Below are 22,769 nucleotides of genomic sequence, written 5' to 3'. Positions count from 1 at the left end.
GTCCTATCTCCTTTATGCAGAGGATACTATAAATTTTCATGGGATTCTTTCTTTTTAGGGCTTAAATACATTCCATTAAAAAGGCTGTCACAGCAATGGAGAACTGAGTAATTAAATACAAATTTCATCTTTCTTAAGTCATAACCTAAAAGAATACAACAATAGGAGTAATCTGAGAGTAAAACGAATCAGAAAAATCAGGGACAATTCTGTCCAAAGATAAGATTAAGAAAATTTTCCTGGCTATCCATTCTAGAAGACTTAGTATGAGAAAAGTCCCACAGAGGTCTATGAAGTAGAGCAATTATAAATAACATAATTTTCTGCAGAAAATTGCCTCTTAGTCTGATAAACTAAGATTTGCATAAACAAATCAAAATCTATTTTTTAAATTCCTTTTTAGATCTTGATGTTTTTATTATTATTTTAGAATTTGAGACTGGTAACTACTTTTTACAACCTTATGCCTTTACTACTTTTTACGACTTCATGCTTTTATACCACCTGGAAGTGAAAACTTTGTGAAGAATTGTTCCTTGCTCTTACAGTGTGCAAAATTCACCAAAACATCTTTTATAATATCATTTTTGGCAAGGATTGGAAAAAGTTTGAGTTAGGTGGTGATATGTTCCATAAACTATCAAGGAAATCCCAAGTGCTATAGCATTTACTTTTTTTGAGGCATACTTGCTCTAGTCTTCAGATTTCTTGGATTTTTAAGAAAATTTAAAAATCAAGGTAAATAGCCTCACTCACTCACAAGGTTCCCCCCTACTGTTGGAGCATACATCTTCCCACTTATCATTCCCTACAGCTTGACATTTCACATCAAAGTGATTTTATTTAGCATCACACTAAAATCTATTCTCATTGAAGGATGAGCTTCAGGCTAGTAAGGACTCTTTTCTGTTTTATCCATCATTATATTTCCAGAATGTGGTGGGAGGTCTGAGCACACAATGTATATAAGTAAAGTGAAGTTCTCACTCTCCTCCCTTCCTGGGCTCCTTGCAGAACAGAGGAAGTTCAAACATTATCTTAGTGATGACAGGAGACGTATAGCAGGAAGGAACCATTGGCCTGGGAGTCGGAAGGCCTGAATTTTATGACCAACTCTGCTAAACAGCTTTTTGACTTACAGCCCTCAGTTTTCATATATTTAAGTGAAATTCCTATAAGGAGAGCTTAAGATCCTTTCCAGTTTGCAAATTCCAGGTTTCTCACTGTTGTCAATGTAGTAAATTTTTTATTCATTCATTCAATGAATAAGCAATGTTAATGATATTACCACAGCCCATTACACTTTAAGGATCTACAGATCTTGGTCTTATGATGTTAAATCCAGTGTATATCATTTTGCAATTAAGTCATATCCTTCAATTCCATGCCTCACTTTACTGCTTTGAAATATGTGAGAAATATGTCATTTACTATTTTTTGAGGGAACATTTGAAAAAAGGAGCAAAATAATTGCAATGTTCTGGTATGGTGAATATTAAATTTCTTGGTGAATATTACATTTAAGAACTAGGTCACTTTTATCTAATTTACCTACTGCAACATTAAATCGTGCAGGCTTAATGAGGCCAGAAATGTCTATTTCCATGAGTGGCCAGATCCTGAGAATTTTAATCGATGAATCTGCCTGATGATAAAACTGGTTACAGTATGAATAGTAGCCATAGATACATTCTCCTGATGTTTACATGTACTTAAAAATATAAAATAAAGAACTATGTCTCTCATCAATTGAAAGGCTTCACACAAAGGACCCACCCCATTATCTGACCTCTTTTAAATTTCTGGTTATTTTGTGTGGCTCTCTTCCACATGAACTTGTTCAAACCTCATTAAACACCTTGTGCATCTTTATTATTTATTTATTTATTTATTTATTTATTTATTTATTTATTTATTTGAAAGAGAGAGAGCACACATGAGCAGAGATGGGTTGCAGAGGAGAGAGAGGGAAGGAGAAGCAGACTCTCTCTTGAGTGCAGAGCCAATGCAGAGCTCAATTCCAGGATCCTGAGATCATGACCTCATCTGAAGTCAGATGCTTAACCAACTGAGCCACCCAGGCATCCCTACCTTGTGCATCTTGAACATGAACATCCTTGCCTATTAAACACCTCCTGCAACCTGCATGTAGTATTCCTTCTGCCTTAATAGTTCTTTTTTCCCAGATTCATCTGAAGAATTCCCACTGACTATAATTTTAAGATCAAAAACTACTTTTTCTGTGAAGTTTTCCTAGAAATCTTTGGATTTATGAGCACAGGGGCAGTATCTTCTTTAAATGGACAACATCTAGCAAATGCTGGCAAAAGGAGGTGCTTAAGCTATGAATTAATGATAATTAGCCTTGTCTTAAATCTCTGCCTGTTTTTCTTAATGTACTTGGTTACAATAAAGGTAGCAATCCATTGCACAAACTACATATGCCCAAACTATTCAGAACTCTGCACTAATAAGTCTGATATTTTAAGACTCAGATATCTTTGAGTTATTTAAGCGAAAAACAAACATACATCTGAATAATTCTTGACAGCTGAAAAATGCTTTGTTAGAGAACTTAAAATGAAACAAATCATTTTATAACAAGTTATTCTTCTAGAGTTGTTTTAGTTTTTTTTTGTTTTGTTTTGTTTTGTTTTGTTTTGTTTTGTTTTGTTTTTTTAAGTTCCAGGTAATTTTCTAGGAGAATTCTAAATGAGAAAAGTTAATTTGAAGAAAGACCCTTCACTGCATCATACTTCCCAGAGGTGGACCTATTTGAAGGAGAATCCCCTTAGTGAAAAGTTTTAAGGAGAAAGAAAATATGAAGATTTTATCATATGATCTAGAGACAGTGTATACCATTGCTAAGGAGGTTTACTAGAGGCATTAAATATCCTGATGACACTTTGAACTCTTATTTCACTAAAACACTGCATACTGTAACCTGGAGTCCAAACCAGTATTTTGAGCTCTCAGGTTTTTGTTTTTTTTTAAACAATTTATTTATTTATTTTTTAGATAGAGATAGAATGCATGCAAGTAGGGAGAGGGACAGAGGGAGATAATCCTTAAGCAGATTTCCCTCAGGAGCTTGCAGCCCCAAGTGGGGCTTGATCCTATGGGATCACGACCTGAGCCAAAACCAAGCGTCAGGACACTTAACTGACTGAGTCGCCCAGGCCCCCCAGGCATTCAGCTTTTAAGAGAAAGAGCCAAACACAAGAAAATAAATTTATTTGGGGAGTTATATATAAGTAGATTGGTCTATCTAGATTTCCTAGATATGGTCTGAGGTCAGTATATATCTGGTCCAGATGTATGAGTTTCATTGTATTCATTTAACAAATATTTATTGAATATCTGCTATCTGTTGGTCACTGTTTTAGGCACTAGAAACACAGAAGTGAGCAAAAGAGACAAAAAAAAACTATGCCTTTGTAGTTTCAATTTTATTAAAGGGAGACATAATAAACAAATTATCAGGGAAAACACAGAGTCATGCTGTGTTATGAAATCATTCACTAGCTAAGCAATTGCTCAGGTTCTACTCCTGAGTTTGTTTTGGTTGAGGACAGGAGTAAAAGGATTGATAGGGACACTGATTCTCTGGGCTCCAGCAATACTTTCCTTTTCTACTATGATCATTAATTGCTCTGAATTATCTACTTTAATGGTCTCCTCCCTCACAAGAATTCAAACTTCTTCTGAGAAAGACTGTTTCTTTTATCTTGATATTGTCAGTGCTAGAATATGTGCTCCTTTTTCTACACATATTCTGAACATTTCTACAATCACTTTTCTTCTGCCCAAACCTAAAATGTTGGGGCTCCCTGTGGGGACCCTGATGTGGGACTTGATCCCAGGACCCCGGGATCATGACCTGAGCCAAAGGCAGATGCTCAGCCACTGAGCTACCCAGATGCCTCGAACTATGTCCACTTCTTTTTTATGCCCCCCTAACCTGTCAATCATCTCATTTCCATAGCTTTAATTCCCATCTACAGGATTGTAACCTCTCCAGATAATTTCACAGCCCAGATCTCTCTTGAGACCTTCAGATCCTTCTACCCAAGGCTTTATGGTCACCAGGACTTGGATGTCCTACAAACCTCTCAAAGACAGCATACAGGAAGCAAACTATCATCTTTTCTCTCTCTCTCTCTGTTTTGCTCCACATCCAGTATTTCTGACTTTAGTGAATGGCACTGGGAGCCAAGCCAAAAACCTGTTTTTATTTTGACTCCTACAGCTCCTTCCCCTCACCTTTTCCTATAACAAGTCAGTAGTCAACTCTTATAAATTCTACCTCACTAATATCTTCAGAATCTCTGTCTACTGTGACCACCATATTAGTTAGTCCACCACCGTATGGTATCTAAATTATAACCACATCCTTATGCAGCAACAACAAACATTTATTGACTACCTATTATGTACCTAGATCTTGAGCTGTAAACATAGACAAAATTCCTGCTCCACTGGGAATTTTGGTCTAGTACTCCTCTCCAGTCCCCTTGTACTGGCCCACTTGAACCCATTCCTTCTACTGTAAATGGCATGATTTGCCTAAATCCAAATCCAATCATACTCCTTCCCTGCATAAAACCCTTTAGTAAGTTCTCACAGAAACCTCACATTTCTTTTAACATGAAATCCAAGGAAGACTCTTTGTAATGTGCACCATTTCTCTTTCACTAGAACTATCTTTTGCTCTAATCCCAAATCTATGTTACAGAATACAGAAGCCCTTGTAATTTCCCTAATAAATTGTATGCTTTCTCTTACCCCTAAGCACTTATCGTTCTATATGTCTAAAGACAAAGCCCCTAACAAAATACAGATACACACCAAACTTTTGAAACCCCAATGTATCCATGTTTATGCCAAGACACTTCACTGTATTACCATTTCTTCCCTCCCCTAGCATGAGCCTGACACCAAGCATCAGTCTACTACGAGTGTAGAAGCAGGCAACCTCTTCTACTGTGACAGAATGTACTCTTTGGGTTCTAGGTACCACAACTCCTAACTTAACATTTTATTATGTAATGTAAATGATTACTATGTCTTTAGAGATCATATTTTAAGATACACAGAGCTACAAAGAACCATTTAACACCTGGAGCATTACCTTTTCTTTTCTTTTCTTTTCTTTTTTTTTTTTTTAGCATTACCTTTTCAACAGGAGCAGGGACAACACACTCTAGAACACTTCACAGCTTGAATAATGACCTTTCCAAAGCAATAAAGCACTTGTCTGAAATGCTAAAATCACAATCCACATCTACTCCAAATTCCATGCTCCAGTTTCAGCGTAAAGCCCCACCTTTTTCTGAGCTCTTAACAGAGCAGAGTCATACCATGTACAGTCAGTGTTCATTCATACTCCATCCAAATTCTCTCCCCACTACTCCTAAAAAAGACCTCCATATCTTCTCAGGGTGCTGGAAGATTGTGCCTAGGAGTTTTTCTGTAATCGATTGACACAGATTATACGCATTTAAAGGAAATGAGCATATTTGCATAGTTTTCATTCACCAAATGTATCTCTCTCCCAATCCATGCTGTCCTAATCACAAGAATGTATTGCATGTAAGATCTGAAAATGGGGGTGAAGGTGCTGGCCAGGCTAAAGTTTGGATTGGAATAGGTGAGGACAATACTAGAAGAAGAAGAAAGTAACTCCTGCTCATCATACCTCCATCCTTCTTTCTTGTCCCACTAGTTTATCTTTTGCTTTTGGACATCCAATGATTTCCTTTGGCTTCAATTTTTAACATATGTGAAATAATTGTTTGCAAAACCAGGCCAGCCCAGCCCACCTATCTTTACTACCCAATCACTTCTCCAAGAAAACTGAGCATCTTGATGTCTCTGAGAAATTTACTACAATGGTGGGCATTACTACCAACCGATGACCTTGTGCTATGGCTAGATGTGATTACAGGAGATTTTCACCTAATTAAAAATGAGCAAGTGACTGGGCAAATCATTTCAGTTGTGTGGATCAAAGATCACAGACATCAGCAATTGTTAAGATGCTATTATTATAGACTGACTTTTGGGTCACTATTTTTAGATTGTTCTTTCATTAACACAAATATTAAGCTTTATATTATTGGGGGTATCAACAATTATCAAACTCTGTGGATCACTGTTAAAAAATGGCCTCTCACTTTAATCCAGTTTACAGAGTATCATGTCTTTCTGATATTAATATATTCTGGATCACATGCTATGAACCCTTTCCAAAACTTTGTGAGGAAGCGACACCCAGACATAGAAGGTATCTTTCTCCCTCCCTGTCTTTCTGCTGATGGGGCCAAAGTGAGGAAGGCTCACTAAGCCATAACATCTGGAGGGTCACATGATGTTTTTGAGAGCTACATGGCAAACAGGGAGGGCAGCCTAAGGGTGTGGAAAACTTATACATCCCAGGGGCCACCATTAGCTCCCAGAATTAGCTGCACAATTACCCATTCACATCAAATTATCACCAAGGGTGATGAGATCCTAGAAGAGACGGAATGAATTATTTTCAGTTTTACCATAACAACCATGTGCGTGCAGACATGCTTGACCTCACCCTGAGATGGATATATGCTTACTTGCAACAGAATCTGCTGCATTGGTTGACCTATTTATGTGATGGAAATGTGATTAATGGCAACGATATGTGTTTCTCAGAACAATTCCTTGTCAACATTATCTAGCCAGCCCAACCTGTCAATAGATCACTGAAGGACAGGTATTTAAGCTATTTGTTAATTGTGGCTAGTCTTTACTCCTTGGTATAAACCAATATAGATATCAGAATACTACTACATATTGAATTTTAGAAAATAATGACATCAATTAAAAATTGTTATTGTAATAACTTTAGGTGGTTTTGGTCAACTATGAATTTGTTACATATTAATTCACTTCTAAAAACTTGCAAGGCTTGGTTTCTTTGGAATATGTAACTCAATTTTTCTTTCATTATCTTCTATGATATCTGACTTCCAAAACTCCAGAAAATATTTAATAGCTATTATAAGCCATTTTAGGGGATACAAAACTGAAAATGGGTGGTCCTTATCTTTGAGGAGCTCATGGTACTGTCAATCAGTGGTTCCCAAACCTGACCCAACACCAAAAAGACACTGAGATCCAGGCTCTTTGCAGAATCTCCAGAGAAGGGGTTTGAACACATGTAGATTATAAAGTCTGATGGTAATTACACTGATAATTCTGATGTACAGAATCACTGTAAAAGATTTAAGTTTAGTTTTAAAAATGATTATATAAGAAAATAAAAATAATGAGAAACATAATAGAAATCTGTAATATGAGTGTTAGAGAAAAACAAAACCCCAAGATACATGCTGCAAGATGACCATATAAAATCTGACACTTAGTGTATGGAATTGCCCTATGTATCATATCTACTGGAAAATCCAAATCACAATAATAAGCTCTATTTCAATAAGGTTCTATTTAAAGTCAACTTAATTAATCTCAATAATGAAATCTCTTCATAGGAAACTAGGTTCTCAAAGAGAATTACTTACTTTTTTAATTCAGCAGATTGAGTGTCCTTATAAAACTGTTGTTGTTAATAATAATAATAATAATAATAATAATAATAGCCAACATTTATTTCTCTCTCACTATGTGCCAGGCTCTGAGGTGAACACATTGCATAATTACCATGTTTATGCTCTATAGTAGGCTTTCGATACAGGTGTATTTATGCTTCTATCTTACTGAGGAGGAAATGAGGGTGAGAGTTTTAAAAACTTGCCCAAGATCACACATGGAAAGTGGCAGAGTCAAGATGAGATCTGTGTCCAGAGTGAATTCTCTAAGCTACTATACGGGAAACTTAAACAAGATGCCTAATAGAATGAACAAGAGAATCTACCTCACTCCCTCCTTGGATGAGAATAAAGGAAGGAATAAAGAAATGAATGGATAGACTATTTGGCCACTCTGCTGGAAGCCAAAGCAGAGGGCTCTTGCTAATCCTTAGCTCTATAATTCACTGCAACTTTATTTTTAAATCTACAACCTAAAAAAAATGATTATAGTTAAAAGGGATATTTCACTTAATTGACTGTTTTAATCTTGAACTATCACAACTGTAATACACAAACCTTTGAATCACCAAGGCTCCTCACAAATGAAAGTTTAAAACTAGAGATGGAAGTGGCTGTTTGTTGAGCAGGCCATCAAACAGAATCCCACACTTATTTTTATGTTAGCACGTCAGTTAGTACACTAGCCAAAGGAGATAATCTGAAAATTGGATTGCCTTTCCTCTATCCCTGAAGCATTGGAAATTTAAAGTATTCTGGATAAGAATCAATGACACTTATCAGAAGCCATTTTAACATACTGGAAAAAGCTACTCTTCTGACAGGACTTTTAAGTTGTTTGTTACTTAAAATTCCTGATTTTGGAAGTAGATGGAAACATTTTCTTCTCTTTCATTTTGCACTTGTTGGTAAATATGGTACTTCCATATTACTGCTTTGGGTTACTTGTGAAAAAAAAATCATACAATTTAAGAACTCAATCAGAAACAATTTAGAATGTGGAGTGATGTGTAGGGGTTTAAAAAAGAAACACAGACTCTGAAATCAAGCAGACATATGTTTATATCCAGCTCTGACATAGATGCTGTGTAAGGCTGGGTGAGTTGGTTTACTTTGCTAAGCTTCCTTTTTTCCACATATAAAACAGAAATGAAAATATCGGTATCATTCAACATTAGGAGGTTTAAAATGAGAATAGACATATCTACTATAGTTATTCAAAAATATAACTTCTCATTCCAATTACTTCATCTTACAGTTGAGAAGGTTGAGGTCAAAAACCAACACCCTTAAACTCATAAAGTTGAACCTAGGTTTATGGATGTCACTCATTTTTTTTTCTAACAGTGCATTGATTTGAGTAACAAAGGATTTACTAGTTAGTTTTTAAAGATAAGCACTTTACTTTCCACTTTACTTTGCCACTTTCCACTGTTTGACCTTCTGGTCAACCAATGCTACATAAACTCATTATAACACTACATAGTCCAGGAAAAATAAAGTCAGCAGAATTCATTTGCTTTACAAATACTCTTTAATAATGAACTACCAGTAACAGGTCAGGTTTCTCAAGAGGTGGTGTTCATGAACATTTATTTAATTGGCCATTTCTTCTTGTTTTGGTAATAATTCAAATGAAACTAAAGGTTAGTATTTAGATACCATATGATTATATTTCCCCTACCAAACATTGTAATACATATGCCCTTGGAAATTGTCACTATTACCAGAGAATTAGAGTATTGATGCCAGAAGAGGGGACAAAACTAGTATTTACTTTATAAGATCAGGAACCTGAAGGCAGATGAAATTAACTTCCTCCAGTTTACATAATTAGTTAGTAAATGGCAGTGCTGGGTTCAGAAATCAGTCAACATCTGCTTCTGATTTATCTTGGCACTTACCACACTGTTGAAATAAACTGTTCATGAATATATCTCTCCACTAGAAAGTACCCCCTTGAGGACCAGGGACTATATATTAGTGATTCTGAAAGACAGGCACTTAGGACAGACTCAGTAAATGTTCTGTAAATATCTATGGTTTAATTGACATAATACAAATAATAATAAACATATTTAGAGACAGACATTATTTTCAAGAATCAAGAATATTTTCTCTTATACTACTTTATTCTATGAGGTATGACTCTAAAGACGTGGGATGTTCTTTTTATAACACACATCCCAAAACTTACAAGCTGAAAGTGAGCTATCATTCAGAATTGTTACCTGTGGAGATGATTGTTCACTTATCCCATCAATGGTAGGATGACTCAAAGTCTTTTTATAACTCCTCTATTGAAATTGCCTTCAGAGTATGTTCATGAGGCACATAAGAAAAATCCATCTCATTATTGTACCACTTGGATTTTGACTCCAAACAGCATTCATCAGCTTTACTCACCCACCTTATTTACTAAACTTGGCTGAGGTTAGGTTGTTTCAAGAACCTACTCACCCTGAAAAGAAGAAGCTTTACCCCCACTAACTCTAGTCTTAAAATTGCTTCAGTATCACTTGGATGGATAAGTAAATTCCCAAGGTGACTAATCTGAAGGCAGCAGACACTGAAAATGTATAAATTTTGGCATAGTCATTTAGACAAAAAAAAAAAAAAAAAAAAAAACACAAGTCCTATAACTAAATATTTTATGTTTCCCTAATCCCTGAGCAGTTGGTATCATTTGTTTAACAAGGAAAGGAATTGAGCTCCAGGAAAAATAACTGTCACAGATTTTTTTTGTGTGTGCAGTGGCTGTTGTAGGCCAGTGGTTTTCAACTAGAGAGAATTTTCGTGCACACATACACACACACACACACACACTGGGTGGGGGTGGTATTTGGCAATATCTGGAGACATTTTAGCCTGTTCTGACTGGGGGGGCAAGGTAGAGTCCTGTGGTAGAGGCTAGGGATGCTGTTGAACATCATACAATGCACAGGACAGTCAGTCCCTCCCAACAAAGAATTACCCTGTCTAAAATGTCAATTCAGCTGAGTTAAGATATGCTGCCCTTGACTGAGAATTCTGAGTCCCAGGCTCTTTAGCAGCCTTCAATACTGCTAGTGTTAATATCCCTGTGTCCTCAGATCTCCACAAGTACATACATGAGCTTTCTTTGGTGACGAAAGAGTAAATGTTTTCTCTGCTATTTGCCACTTGAAAATCTTTCTTTGCCTTGGGCTCCTTTACCAAAGGGTACTAAATTGTCACAGAGGTTGCCTGGAGATACATTTGGCATCTTAAAAGTCTAATTGGCAGGAAAATTAAAGCAACCTAAAATGTGTGCACTCTTCTGGGAGATGTGCTATTCCCACCCTATGTTATTAGATCTTGCAGGCAGCTGGGGCAAGAACAGCTGGGACTTCCTGCACTACCGTTTTGCCAAGTTGCTATAAAATTGTCCCTTTTCACTGCAAAGCTGAGAAGGAAGAGAGGAAAAAATAGTGCAAAGACCAACCATATTTGTCAAAAGTTGCTTCTCAGCTGTCTTTTCGGGGTTCCAAAGGCTGCTCCCTTGTCAAGTTAATTCAATAAGTGAAGGAATGTACTTCATTGATATGTGCTTCTGATAACAAAGGAATATATCTTGGCACATACAGTGGGCAGGACAGAATGTCAAGCATAAAAGCATATTTTTCTACCTCAAATTTTTAAAATAAGATATATAATGTATAGTTACTGAACTTTCTCAGGGGACTTGCTAAATTTTGTGGTCAAAAAAAAAATCCTTTCCCATAGTGGTTTTGTCTTCCCTTCTCTCAAAAACAGTCATCACTAACACCAATCGACAACACAAAGTGTTGAATTCTGTGACTGGGTCTTTCAGAACATCATGGAACTCTCACTTGTTGGCCTAGTCTGAACCTTATTGTCTGGAAATGTTCCCAAAACCAAGCAAAATTTTCTACCTTAGAAAAGATGCTTTTTACCATTGTCAATGGTCAACGATTAGACAACGAATACTGGCAACGATTGGCAAAAGTAGATCACATTTGAGTAAAGAAAGTAGATATGCTTTTGATATTTAAGTGTATTATAATATTTAGGGGAAAGATAAAGGGCAGGAAACACTAGTGTATTATTTTCCTGAGATATTAGGTAAGTCACGTTAGTCATCTTTTCTTCTTTTGAGCTCCTATGGCATATGAAATCTACAGGCCAAAATGTCAGTATTCAGTTGCAAATTCTGTCATGTGCCATTCTCTAGTTCTGCTTCTTATATAAACCTCAAATTCCAAAATGATTGCCCTGTAATCCAAGGATCAGGAGGCACTATTTTTTAAAATACTATACCATGCCTCTTTTATCTGTACTCCAAGCCCACAGCATGGTCTTAATATGTTCTTGTTGGTTGAGTGACTGCCTGATTCAAAGAACAGATGAATTCTTGAACTGAGACTCTGGGAAAAACTATTTTGGTCCACTCTGAAAAATAGGAATTAAAATTCTCTAAATCCACAGCATAAAAAACATCCTATTCACTAAGTAGATTATACTGTTTCCTTCTGCTCTCTATCCCACCACAGCTATATTCTATTTGAATTTTTAGCAAGAGTCATAGACAGAAAAACCTCAAAATATCACAAATATAAGCTATGCAATGTTGGGACAGGAATTTTTTTTCCCCTAACTAAACTGCCAAAGAAGTACCTCAAGAAAAACACTAAAGAAAATGTAAGGTTTAGGGACACCTGGGTGGCTCAGCGGTTGGGCATCTGCCTTCAGCTCAGGGAGTGATCCTGGAGTCCTGGGATCGAGTCCCACATCAGGATCCCTGCATGGAGCCTGCTTCTCCCTCTGCCTATGTCTCTGATTCTCTCTCTGTGTGTCTCTCATGAATAAATAAAATTTAAAAAAAAGGGGGGGGGGAGCCTTTCTTACCAGTTTCAACACACACACACACATACACACCATGTTTTCAATCTAAAGCTGGCTACCTGATGCTAGTTGGAGCAGAAAATGGTGGACCATTGAATAAGACTTTAATTGCATAGCCCGTGTCATGGAGACATCAAAATGTCCCCATTCATGTTTATGGCATTAAGGAGGCTCTAAGTCTTGATCAGATACAAGAGTCCTTGGCCATATCCTGTTTGGGGGCTGCTTAGACACATGGGTAAGTGTAAGCATACAGTGGCAATGATGTGCGTATGTACAAAGGTGTGAAATTCTCCTTCTGTTCTATCAAACCAGGTAGTAATGCACATGGCAACCTGCTTATGAATGGCAGTAAGAGTCAAATTCATTAAATAAACCTTCAACAGCTAACCAGTAAATGTAAAACCAAGACGGGAATAAAACTAAGTTTCCAGGTTATTCTTTAGCTATAGATTCATCATACCTCCCCCAAATAAGCATATGGTGTCTGTTAGCAGATTGAACTTAGACTGAATGGTCTAACCAAGTTTCCCCACAATCGACTCACTACAAACTACTTCTTACAATTATTTTATTTGGAGAAACAGGCTATCTAAATTAAACTCTTCAAAAATGAATTAAAAAAATCTTAAAAATGTACATTCATGAGTAACTTGTAATTGTGTTACTTATTCTCCTGACTGGTTCATTTTCGAACCTTAGTTAAGTGATGTTGGCAATAGCTTTTCTGCTTAGTATACAGATAAGAGGCAGCTACATGGTGAATTCACTCAGTCTTGAATTGGCCAAATATCCCATACATTTTTAAAGGGCAGCCTGTGCTTTTAGCATTCACTAATGAAATCACACATTACTGTCTCACTGCCACATACCACTCCTTCAAGAAAGGATGTCACAGCTCCAGAAACAACTCATAAGCTTCTTTTCTTTTAACAGCTGAGACCACAGGGAAATAAGTGATGAGGGGGTGGGAGGAAGGAATAGTTTAAAGCAAAAATGCAAGCCATACTTGTGATTTCTGAAAAAAAAAATTAATTATGACAAGCAAGTTTTTATCTATTCTTGTCTAATTATTTTTAATACTTTAAAATAAGTTAATTAGCAAGGCTACAATCTCAGACATACAGATCAAGAGCCGGAAGATTTGTGCTCTATACTATGAAGCCAAGTTTAGTCTGCAGTTGATGGAAGTAGTATTTTCTTCTGAAATGCCAAAGCCAGAGAGTCTAAGGAAATTCCAGCTCTTTAAATTGTTGTTCTTGTATTGAAAAACATTCTGGAAGAAAATATTTTATCAACAGAGTGTGATAGATTAAAAGCTGCAATGTCATTGCCTAGAGTAGTGTTAGTAACTTATTTGAGATTTATGTAACAATTTGTTAGGTGGGGTGCAGATAAAGTAACTCATTCTTTTATCCTTTGACAAAGAGGATTTAGCTTATACATCTCACTTAAATAAGTATTCCTACTTGTTGGAGTACCCTTGGTAATGAGTAGATCAGTCACCCAAAGCTGTGTCTACCATGTATAGTCAACACAAATAAGCCTTCGGGGGGACCCATCCAAACAAGGCCAAGACAAATATGCCTCCCCCTGCCAAAAAGGGCAAGAAAATAGTTCAACTGTAAATGTGACAGTTGACTCTCACCTCCTGCCTCTTTGTGCCCTGAATAAGTTGTGAAATTTTGGGAAGGAAGTTGGAATGTTCACAAATATTAAAGAGCCAGCAATTCCCTTTTCAAAATGCTGTGTTCTCACATTTCTTTCTCACCCCCAACCTCTTTGGTATCTACCACCTGGGATTCCAACCCTTGCCCAATGAGACAGGCAGAAACTTAAGACTGCAGGGAAAGAATATCAAGTTGGTTGTCAATATGGCTCAATGGGAAGAGTTTGCATTTTCAGTAGACAAGCAAAGGTATCACCAACTCTTTGATTGACTTCATTATGGAAATAGTCTGGGCTTCCGCATAGGTACAGCCCACATTTGTTTCAGTGAGAAAAGTAACAACAAAGAAAGAGCACGGGAAAGTCTAATTCACACCAGAGGCTTTCAAAGCAAATGGAAATAAGTGATATTTTTTCCTTGCATTGCACCTGAAAAGGGTGAAAAGAAATTTAAAAGCAACCCCTGATGTTAGGAAGCTGGCCTGACACTCATAACTAGGCCATATTACTTTCCCAGAATACCAGTCTCAGACAAGGTTACTCGAGCTCATGAGGCAGTGAGATGTAAAAAAATACTTTGTAATTTTGTCTAAGCACAAAAACAAGATCACCCATTAAGTAACAAAACATCTACCTCTCTACACTGAAATAAATGCGACTACAACTCTTTTACCAATTATAGTTTATCCTCACTCTGGCCCTAGAGATAAGACTTAGGGTGGTACCATTTATAAAATTACCCTTGCTTTCTAACAGCATCCAATCTAGAGGGGACCTCTGCTTCCTTAAACCCTCTCCCCAGCCACTCAGCCTAAGCCCCAAATATATGGGGCTTAGAAGTACCTCCTAACAACAGTCTCTCCCTGGGGTGTCTCATGGTTCCCAATGGTGCGTGTTCTCCTTTGCTGCAGCAAGTAAGCTCAGCATGCTCAACTATATATTTGGGTCTAGTGATTTGGCAATTTCCTCTTCCCCCAGTCTTAAATAAGGTCTCTCCAGAGTATAGCTGTTTCCCTTAGATGAGCTTTCAGCGGAGTAGACTTGAGCTCCACATCGGGAGCCCTGCGTGCCCAGGGCAAGAAGGCAGAGCTGGCCTTAAGTCCTTGTCCTTGTATCTCAGTACCCTGTGCTGATCAGATCTGGTGCTTTACTTCGAGTAAAGTACTTTACTTTGACACCACTTACGGGCTCATCTACTGACAGTACATGTTATGGTCCATTTCAAATCCCAAATAAGCCTCCCTATCCCCCTAGTTGCTGGCTGAGGTCTACAAATTTTTGTGCCATAACTTGTTGACTAAACACTCCTGCTGCCTGGACCCTCCTTCTTTACTCTGTCCACCGTCAACTTATCTGCTTTTTGTGAGTCCCACTACATACTAGGCTAGTTCCTTTTCAGATGATAAACTCAATCTTTCCAGCAATTCCCCAGAAGGAAACTGAGATCCAGTGAGACTAAAGTGGGTGAACCTCTATCCTATGCCACGCTTTTTAGAAAAGTATATGTATTTTTCCTCCCTGTCTCCCACACACACTACCTCTCTCTCTCACACACACACATATACCTGGACACATACACCCTCTCTCTCTCCCTTACACATACTCACGCTCCCTTCCTCTCTCTCTCTCACATACACACACACACACACCCTCATCAGGCACTGAATGAGCATCGGACTTCCCAACAGCTTGGCATTCTCTCTCGTCTTTGACTGTTCTGACACAAATAATGAAAGGTGCCTGCCTGTATTCACCTGTACTTTAATCATACAACATCAACAGAATGAGGGAGAGAGAGAGCTTTTATGTGTACTCCTTATTTAAAAGTTCTTGGGTCAAAAGTTGTTAAAACAGAGAGAGTAACAGACAGCCCTCCCTCCTGCCATACCCCAGCAGGACCCAGGCTGAAGTTGCTCTCGTGTCACATGGCCTCATGGTTGGAAGTTGTTACAGAATCTTCTTTTTTACTGTTTGAAATCAGGACTAGGAGGCCACTGGGTTGCAAAGTGCTGCAATATTAATTGGTTTTGGTAGAAGACATGAGTCTCAAAGTTACTAAGGCTTCTTGCAAAGGTATGTGCTTTTGAGCCCAGGGGAAGGAAGGCTTCGGTCCCCAAAGCCTTGCTCATGCTCCTGCAGCACAATAAACCTAGGGTGGAGCTATGTGACATGGGAGAGAAGAAGCATGAGAGAGAAGAGCAGAGAATCATCTTTTGGAAATCAGCGATGGGCAGCTCTGCTTTAGTGATAGAACAAATCTGGCAGGGTCTGGGGGTAGAGAGATCATGGCTTAGATTTAAGGAAGAACTACCTGAACCTGATTTTGGAAGGGGACTGATAAATCTTAACCCTTTCCAGGTTTCCAAAAACTAAGTTTATCTGTTGCTGGGAGGGAGGGATGTGGAGGTGCAGCTTGCTGGCAAGAGGAGCAATGCTACTCAAAGAAGGGCCCACTTGGAGTCCATTAGAAATTTAAAACTCTGATAGTGCTCCTGTAAACGCTGGGGTGCATGTGCCCCCATAACAGGATTGTCCACAATAGCCAGATTATGGAAAGAGCCCAAGTGTCCATCAACTGGTGAATGGATAAAGAAGAGGTGATATATACAGACAATGGAATATTATTCAGCCATCAAAAGAATGAAATCTTGCCATTTGCAATGATGCGGATAGTGCTTGAGTGTATTATGCTAAGCGAAGTAACTCAGTCAAAGAAAGACAAATACTATACGATCTCACTCACATGTGGAATTTAAAAAATAAAACAGATGAATACAGGGGAAGAGAAAGAAAACTTAAATAAAACGAAAACAGAAAGAGAGGCATACCATAAGAGACTCTTGACTACAGAGAACAAACTGAGGTTTGCTCTGGAGGGGGAAGGGTGGGGGATGAGTATTTAGGAGGGCATTTGTGATGACCACTGGGTATTTATATCTAAGTGATGAATCACTAAATTCTACTCCTGAAACTAATACTATACTATATGTTAACTAACTTGTATATAAAATCTTGGGGGGAAAAAAGAAGTTTAAAACTGTGAGCCACAGACTCATGAATCAGAGTCCGTGGGGCAACACCCAGAAATTTGTATTTGGACAAACTCTCCAAAAGTACAAGCCTCTCCATTTGCCAAGCCTTGTGCTCAAAAAAGGCTGCTTTCTGGAGCTTCCTTCTGATTTACAAACCAGGCTCCTCTTTCTAGTGGTTCAAAAGACCTAGATTCTGAATTGAAGGTCAGTTTTTCTGACCTTCAGTTTCTTAAATTAGAATTTGAGAATAATACCTGTTGAACAAATGAGGCTTCCAGTAAGTACATATTGAAGACATGAAATCTTATGATGGAAGCATCTCACAAACAATGGTTATTCTAATACCAATTTTCCATAGGTCCTTGATATTTTTTCTCTGTAGGCATATGTAACCTGGGGAGGCGGCTTTCTCTTCACTGAACAGACTGATCCAATATCAGCTGTTCTACTGGTACACTGACTTATCTAGGGACACATCCCAGGGAGCAGAGCCAGAAAGTTACTCTTCATGGAGACTGGTGCTCTCTCATGTCACCCTGAGCTGCCTTTGAACCATTGTGAATCTCCATCCTTCACGAGTTCCCTAAAGCTCCTAAGAGAACTGGTGTTGCAGATGAACAACTCCCCAGACCTGCTGGGTCCAGGCAGTGACAGGGTAAATTGAGCAGCAGGTGTGCTGTTTGAAGTGTGGTTGTGAACTGGGGTATGTCCCCATTAGATGGCAATATTAGAGCTTATTGTATTTGTGAGGTTGAAAGAGAGCCCAGGGAAGGCCAGCCCTGCACAAAATCCATGGCCCATCTCCAGCCCTGACCTCTGACTCCTCCAGGCAAGGTTCTAGGGCAGCTTGTTATGTTGCATGCAGTGCAGACTGAGAGCCAGCTTGTCCTTCCATGTTGATCCCTGCAGCCTAGTGGTTCAAAGCCTAGAGGGCCGGATGTCCTCTGGCCCTCTCCAGTTTTCCTATCCATCCTCTGTGCTCACCCCTCCCGAAGGTATAGAGGATAGAATTCAGCCTATAAACTGAGAGACCTGGATTCTAATCCCATCTTTGCTGTCAGTTACCTCTGTTACTTTGGGCAATCATAGCATTCCTCTGGCCTCAATTTCTTTACTCAGTGGAAATAGTCCAATAAGCAGTAGGCACAAGGCTAGAGGATTAAGCTGAGTCACCTTTAAGTTCCTTTCCTTTCTATTATTCCTCAGTGGTGCTTCTGTAAGGGCCCCCATGACAGCATTCTACCTGGGTTTGCTTTATTGAGGAAGAGCCACAGCTTCACATCTGTAGCCTTGCCCACCCAAACTGTGGCAAACTTGACCTCTGAACCTGACTCTGTCCTCCAAGAGGACAGATAACATATTATATGTTATATGTATCCACTGCTAAGAAATGTGAATTTTACCTAGTTTGCAGGAGTAAGGATAGAACTTGGTCAAACAAACCCCAAAATAATCCTGATTTTGCTCAATTAATATAAGAATTTTAAGCAGGGTACTAGACATTTCTGAGGCTCAGTTCTTCATCTCTAATGGATCTAATAATACCTACCTTATTGGAGGGAGGATTAAATGGATACGATTCACATAAAGCACTTCCTACTGTGCCTGGCACATGATGTGGGCTCAACAAATCTAACTGCCTACATTTTCCCAGCTGGGTCATATTGGTGCTTATTAACAACCAACCAACAACCCATTACACCCTGAAAATTCTAACCTTATCCTTAAGGCAATGACTGTGATGATGAGAGAAAATGGGCCAGGTAGTTAGCACTGTATTAAACAGACATGGAACACTTAAAATAGATGATGATGATGATGATGATGATGATGATGATGATGATGGTGATAGTCATCATTTTCATCACCTAAATTGTTGGCCTGTATAAACATTATCTAAATTAATTCAGCACCAATTGACTTGCCAAGATGCATTGTTCCTTGAATATTCTGACAGGTGGTCTGATTTTTTTTTTAAACTAACAAAACCTATAATTTAATAAACCTCCACAAATTAGGAAAGGACTCAACTCAAGTTGCACACCTTCTTTTTAAGAATGTGTGAATTCCGTGGGGGTGAGGTGCAAAAGCTCGTGTTTGAGAAATAAATTAAAAATAGGTCTTTAAGAAATAAAAATCTGTGTCTTTTGGCATTGCTGAAACGTGGAAAATGCATCTGCAGTATTTGGAACCAGTGACCAGATTGAAAGCTACACTACCTGAATCCAGGCTGGCTTTGGTTTCCCTGAAATCCACTCATACCTTCAAACACTGTTTTCTAAATGCACGTGCTCACAGTTTTGTTAGCACAAATATTAAGCATAATAAAAAATTATAGAGAAACTAGTCAAATACAGGATCTTAGAACTGTAGGATTTTAGAACTGGAAAGTATCTTGGAGATAGTCTAGTTCAAACTCCGAATTTTGCAGTTAAAAATACTTAAGGCCCAGAGAGGTCTTAAAATCACCTAGTGACTTCTCCTTTGGTGGCAAAGGAGAGTCTCATTATATCTTCTGGTGCTAATACAGGCCTTTCTGAATGAGTAGCTTTGTGCACATAGCAAGAGGAAAATGGTAGAAAGTCGTCTTTGTGGGCTTTATCATTTGATGAGAAAGAGAAGCAATAGGTCCTTGGGGAATCAAATGTTCTTTCACCAACTCTTTCAGAGGTAAGTCAATTATCTCTGCAAGGCACTATCCAAGGACCACTATCCAATGACCTTCTCCTATAACCCTTACTCAGAAGGCTGAAATATGTCAAATCAAATCAAAACAAAACCCGAGTTCCACACGAACACTATATGCAGAATATAGGCATTGCAATTTGTTTACAAGGAGGTCTTTCTAGAACTTCTGAGGGAAACTCTGTCATCTGGCCAGGTTCAGATATATTTGCAAATCATTTGCAAGTAATTTGCATAATCCTAGAGAGAAAAAAAGTGTTGATTCTACCTATTGTGTCTTCAACTTTTTAAATTTTTTCCTCCCACCCCTGTGCCCCCTCAACTTCTCTTTCTCTTTTCAATGACACAATTCTACTATTCCAGATAAGTAAGTCAGAAGCAAGTAAAAAGTTCTGAATTAGAGCAGATGACTGAGGACACTTTTTCAAAATGAATTCCGTGGGCTGTTCATAAGTGGTATCTGAAAAAAAAAATTAAGTGCTTGTACAATATTGCATTCGTTCAATTTAAATAGGATTCTTCACTAAAATGCTTGTTAGTGCCTTTTGTATGCTAAAGATTGTGAATCTTTTGAGAGTTGTGTAGATATATAATTTTCAGCACTATCTGATTTGATCTTTTACTCACAAATGCTACTTTACTAATACTGTACTATATAGCATAAGTAACCAAAAAGCAGTTCAGCTTAAAATGTGCAAAGACCTAGCTGCTTCAAATGCCTTAAGAGAGAAAAATGAAAGTCATCTATTCCTCGAGATTTTTCTTCTCAACTACCCAAAGGCTATTCCCTACACAGGTAAAATCTGGGTATGGCTCTTGGCCAATCCAAAGCAGGAATATTATATGGAAAAGTGTTTTTCCTAAATATAGAACTAGGCAACAGAAGGTAGAGCTGGAAGGCTATGGGAAGGCTCCTTTAATGCCCAATGTGTAAAATTTAGAAATGGAAGCTTCCTTCATTAAAGATGTAGTGAGAATAAAGAATATTTGGATTGGCTGATTCTCAGACCCCTCCTGTCTCTTCCCCACTTCTATGGGTTCTCAGGGATTCCTCAAAATCTGAGGCCTTTGTGGGGTATGGTGGAGAACACACATTTTTATGTATATATACTATAACTCCCTCATTTTTAAGGGTGTAAGAGAGGTGATAAGTTATTTACCAAAACAATGACCTTTTGTAGAATGTGGTCCTATTAAATAGAAAGCCTTCTAGGTCTGATGAATACTTTGATGGGACTAACTGAGCCTTAGGGCCAGAAGAGAGGTGAATAATTTAGCATAATAATCTAAAGGAGAATATGGAATCTCCAAGACAATGTGGGGGTAGGGTAAGAAAAGAGATGAAAAAAAATACCAGAAGAAGGAGGTGGAAGAGACGTTTCAGCCAGGAGACTTGAGGATGGGGTTAAAATGATATAGATGTCATTGTGGTAAGATATCCCAGGCCAGAATATTTGTACTTACAGACAATTCTAAAAATCAATTTTAAATTATCAGTATCATTTTAACTCTGTATGGAGGAACCCTTCAACTCCAATGGCGTGTGGCTTTCACTGCCAGAAAATGACAATAACTGCTACTTGAGTTGGCTTATATTCCCAATGACCAGTTGGACACATCTACTGGATCCATAGACCTGACTATAGCTTCCCCACCTTCTAAGTCCCTGTGCCTTTGTTTCCTGATTCCACAAATGTCTGCATCACTCATTCTACTTCTCAAGAGGAAACTTTATCTCCAACTCTTTTCTCCATTCAGACCACAGAGGTAAATTGTTATCAAACAATCTTAATTTTTGCCGTGGCATACCATTCCCTTCTGTGTTTTCTCCCTTCCTCTGGTTTGCATTACTGTGCCAAAACCATTCCAAGCACCTCTTCATTGTCCCTTCTCTCCAATCCTCTGCCTCCATGCTACACCATTTATCTATCTGGTCAAGCTCCTATGCCACTAGTTCCCCACAAGATGAAATCCTTTCTTTAGCCTGGCTAAAGGCTTTCTTGCAAATCTGTTCCTGTCTCACTGCAAGCCTATCTCCTGCCATTCCGTACTCTACATGCTGTGCTATGAAGCCATCCATACCAATTCATCTCATCTTTTCTCATCTTCTGGTCTTTCCCTACAATGACCTTGAGCAAAACATGTGCGCTCTATCTCCTTACCATAATTCAAAATATCAATTAAAGTTAAAGATAAACATATGATAAGAGTTACATTTTCTCTTCAGACAATATTTGCATTGTTTAATACTTTAACTCAAAAGAATAAATAATGCATACAATTCTAGACATTGTATCACACTCATGGGAAAGAGCTCAAATTATATACCTCACAAGTAATCACCACTCCAACATATATGGCTGGGTTTGACACATGGAATACCCACACTCTGGAGGGTGATTCTTACTTATGGCATAGTGTAAGGAATAGAACATAGCTTGAGAAGAATGGAATTTGGGTCTTTGTGTCCTTGTTCATAGTCCAACTGGCCTTAAGCAAAACATTTCACTTCTCTGAACCTCAATTTTTATTTGTAAGACAATATCTACTTCCCAGGGTTGTGCAGATCAAATAGAATTAGGTAAAAAATACATATATTCTCTATTGCGAACAATAGAGAGAAGGCTTTGTAATCTATAAAGCGCTATGCAAATGTGTAAAAGAGTGCTATGAAAAGATATCTGAAAAAAAAATAAAACAAAACAAAACAAAGATACAAAAAAAAAAAGAAAAAAGAAAAAATATCTGGACATGGAGTCAAAACACATGGTTCTATATGTTGATCTGTGTTCTAGGAAAAAAGTTGAAGTCTTAATCCCTTGTACCCATAACTGTGGCCCATTTGGAAGTAGGGTGCTTGCAGACATAATTAAGTTAAGATGATATCATTAGGGTGGTCCCTAATCCAATATGACTGGTG

General features: G+C 38.1%; 1 protein-coding gene across 7 annotated transcripts in view; it reads right to left on the bottom strand.

The window, feature by feature from the left end:
• PLCXD3 (phosphatidylinositol specific phospholipase C X domain containing 3) overlaps nt 1-22,769 on the bottom strand; it is a 184,693-nt gene that overhangs the window by 55,368 nt on the left and 106,556 nt on the right. Inside the window, exon 3 of one of the 7 annotated variants that reach the window (XM_072824771.1) lies at nt 13,608-13,740. The exons of the other annotated variants lie outside the window; for them this stretch is intronic. Coding sequence (XP_072680872.1) covers nt 13,710-13,740 — 31 coding nt within the window. The 3' untranslated portion in view covers nt 13,608-13,709. Of the gene's footprint in view, nt 1-13,607; nt 13,741-22,769 lie in introns of those variants that run through there. 7 annotated transcript variants of the gene reach the window in all.

The sequence above is a fragment of the Canis lupus genome, chromosome 4 (assembly GCF_048164855.1).
Source record: "Canis lupus baileyi chromosome 4, mCanLup2.hap1, whole genome shotgun sequence".
Taxonomy (NCBI): domain Eukaryota; kingdom Metazoa; phylum Chordata; class Mammalia; order Carnivora; family Canidae; genus Canis; species Canis lupus.
The sequence above is the reverse complement of the archived record's forward strand: the minus strand, read 5'-3'. Positions and strand labels throughout refer to the sequence as shown.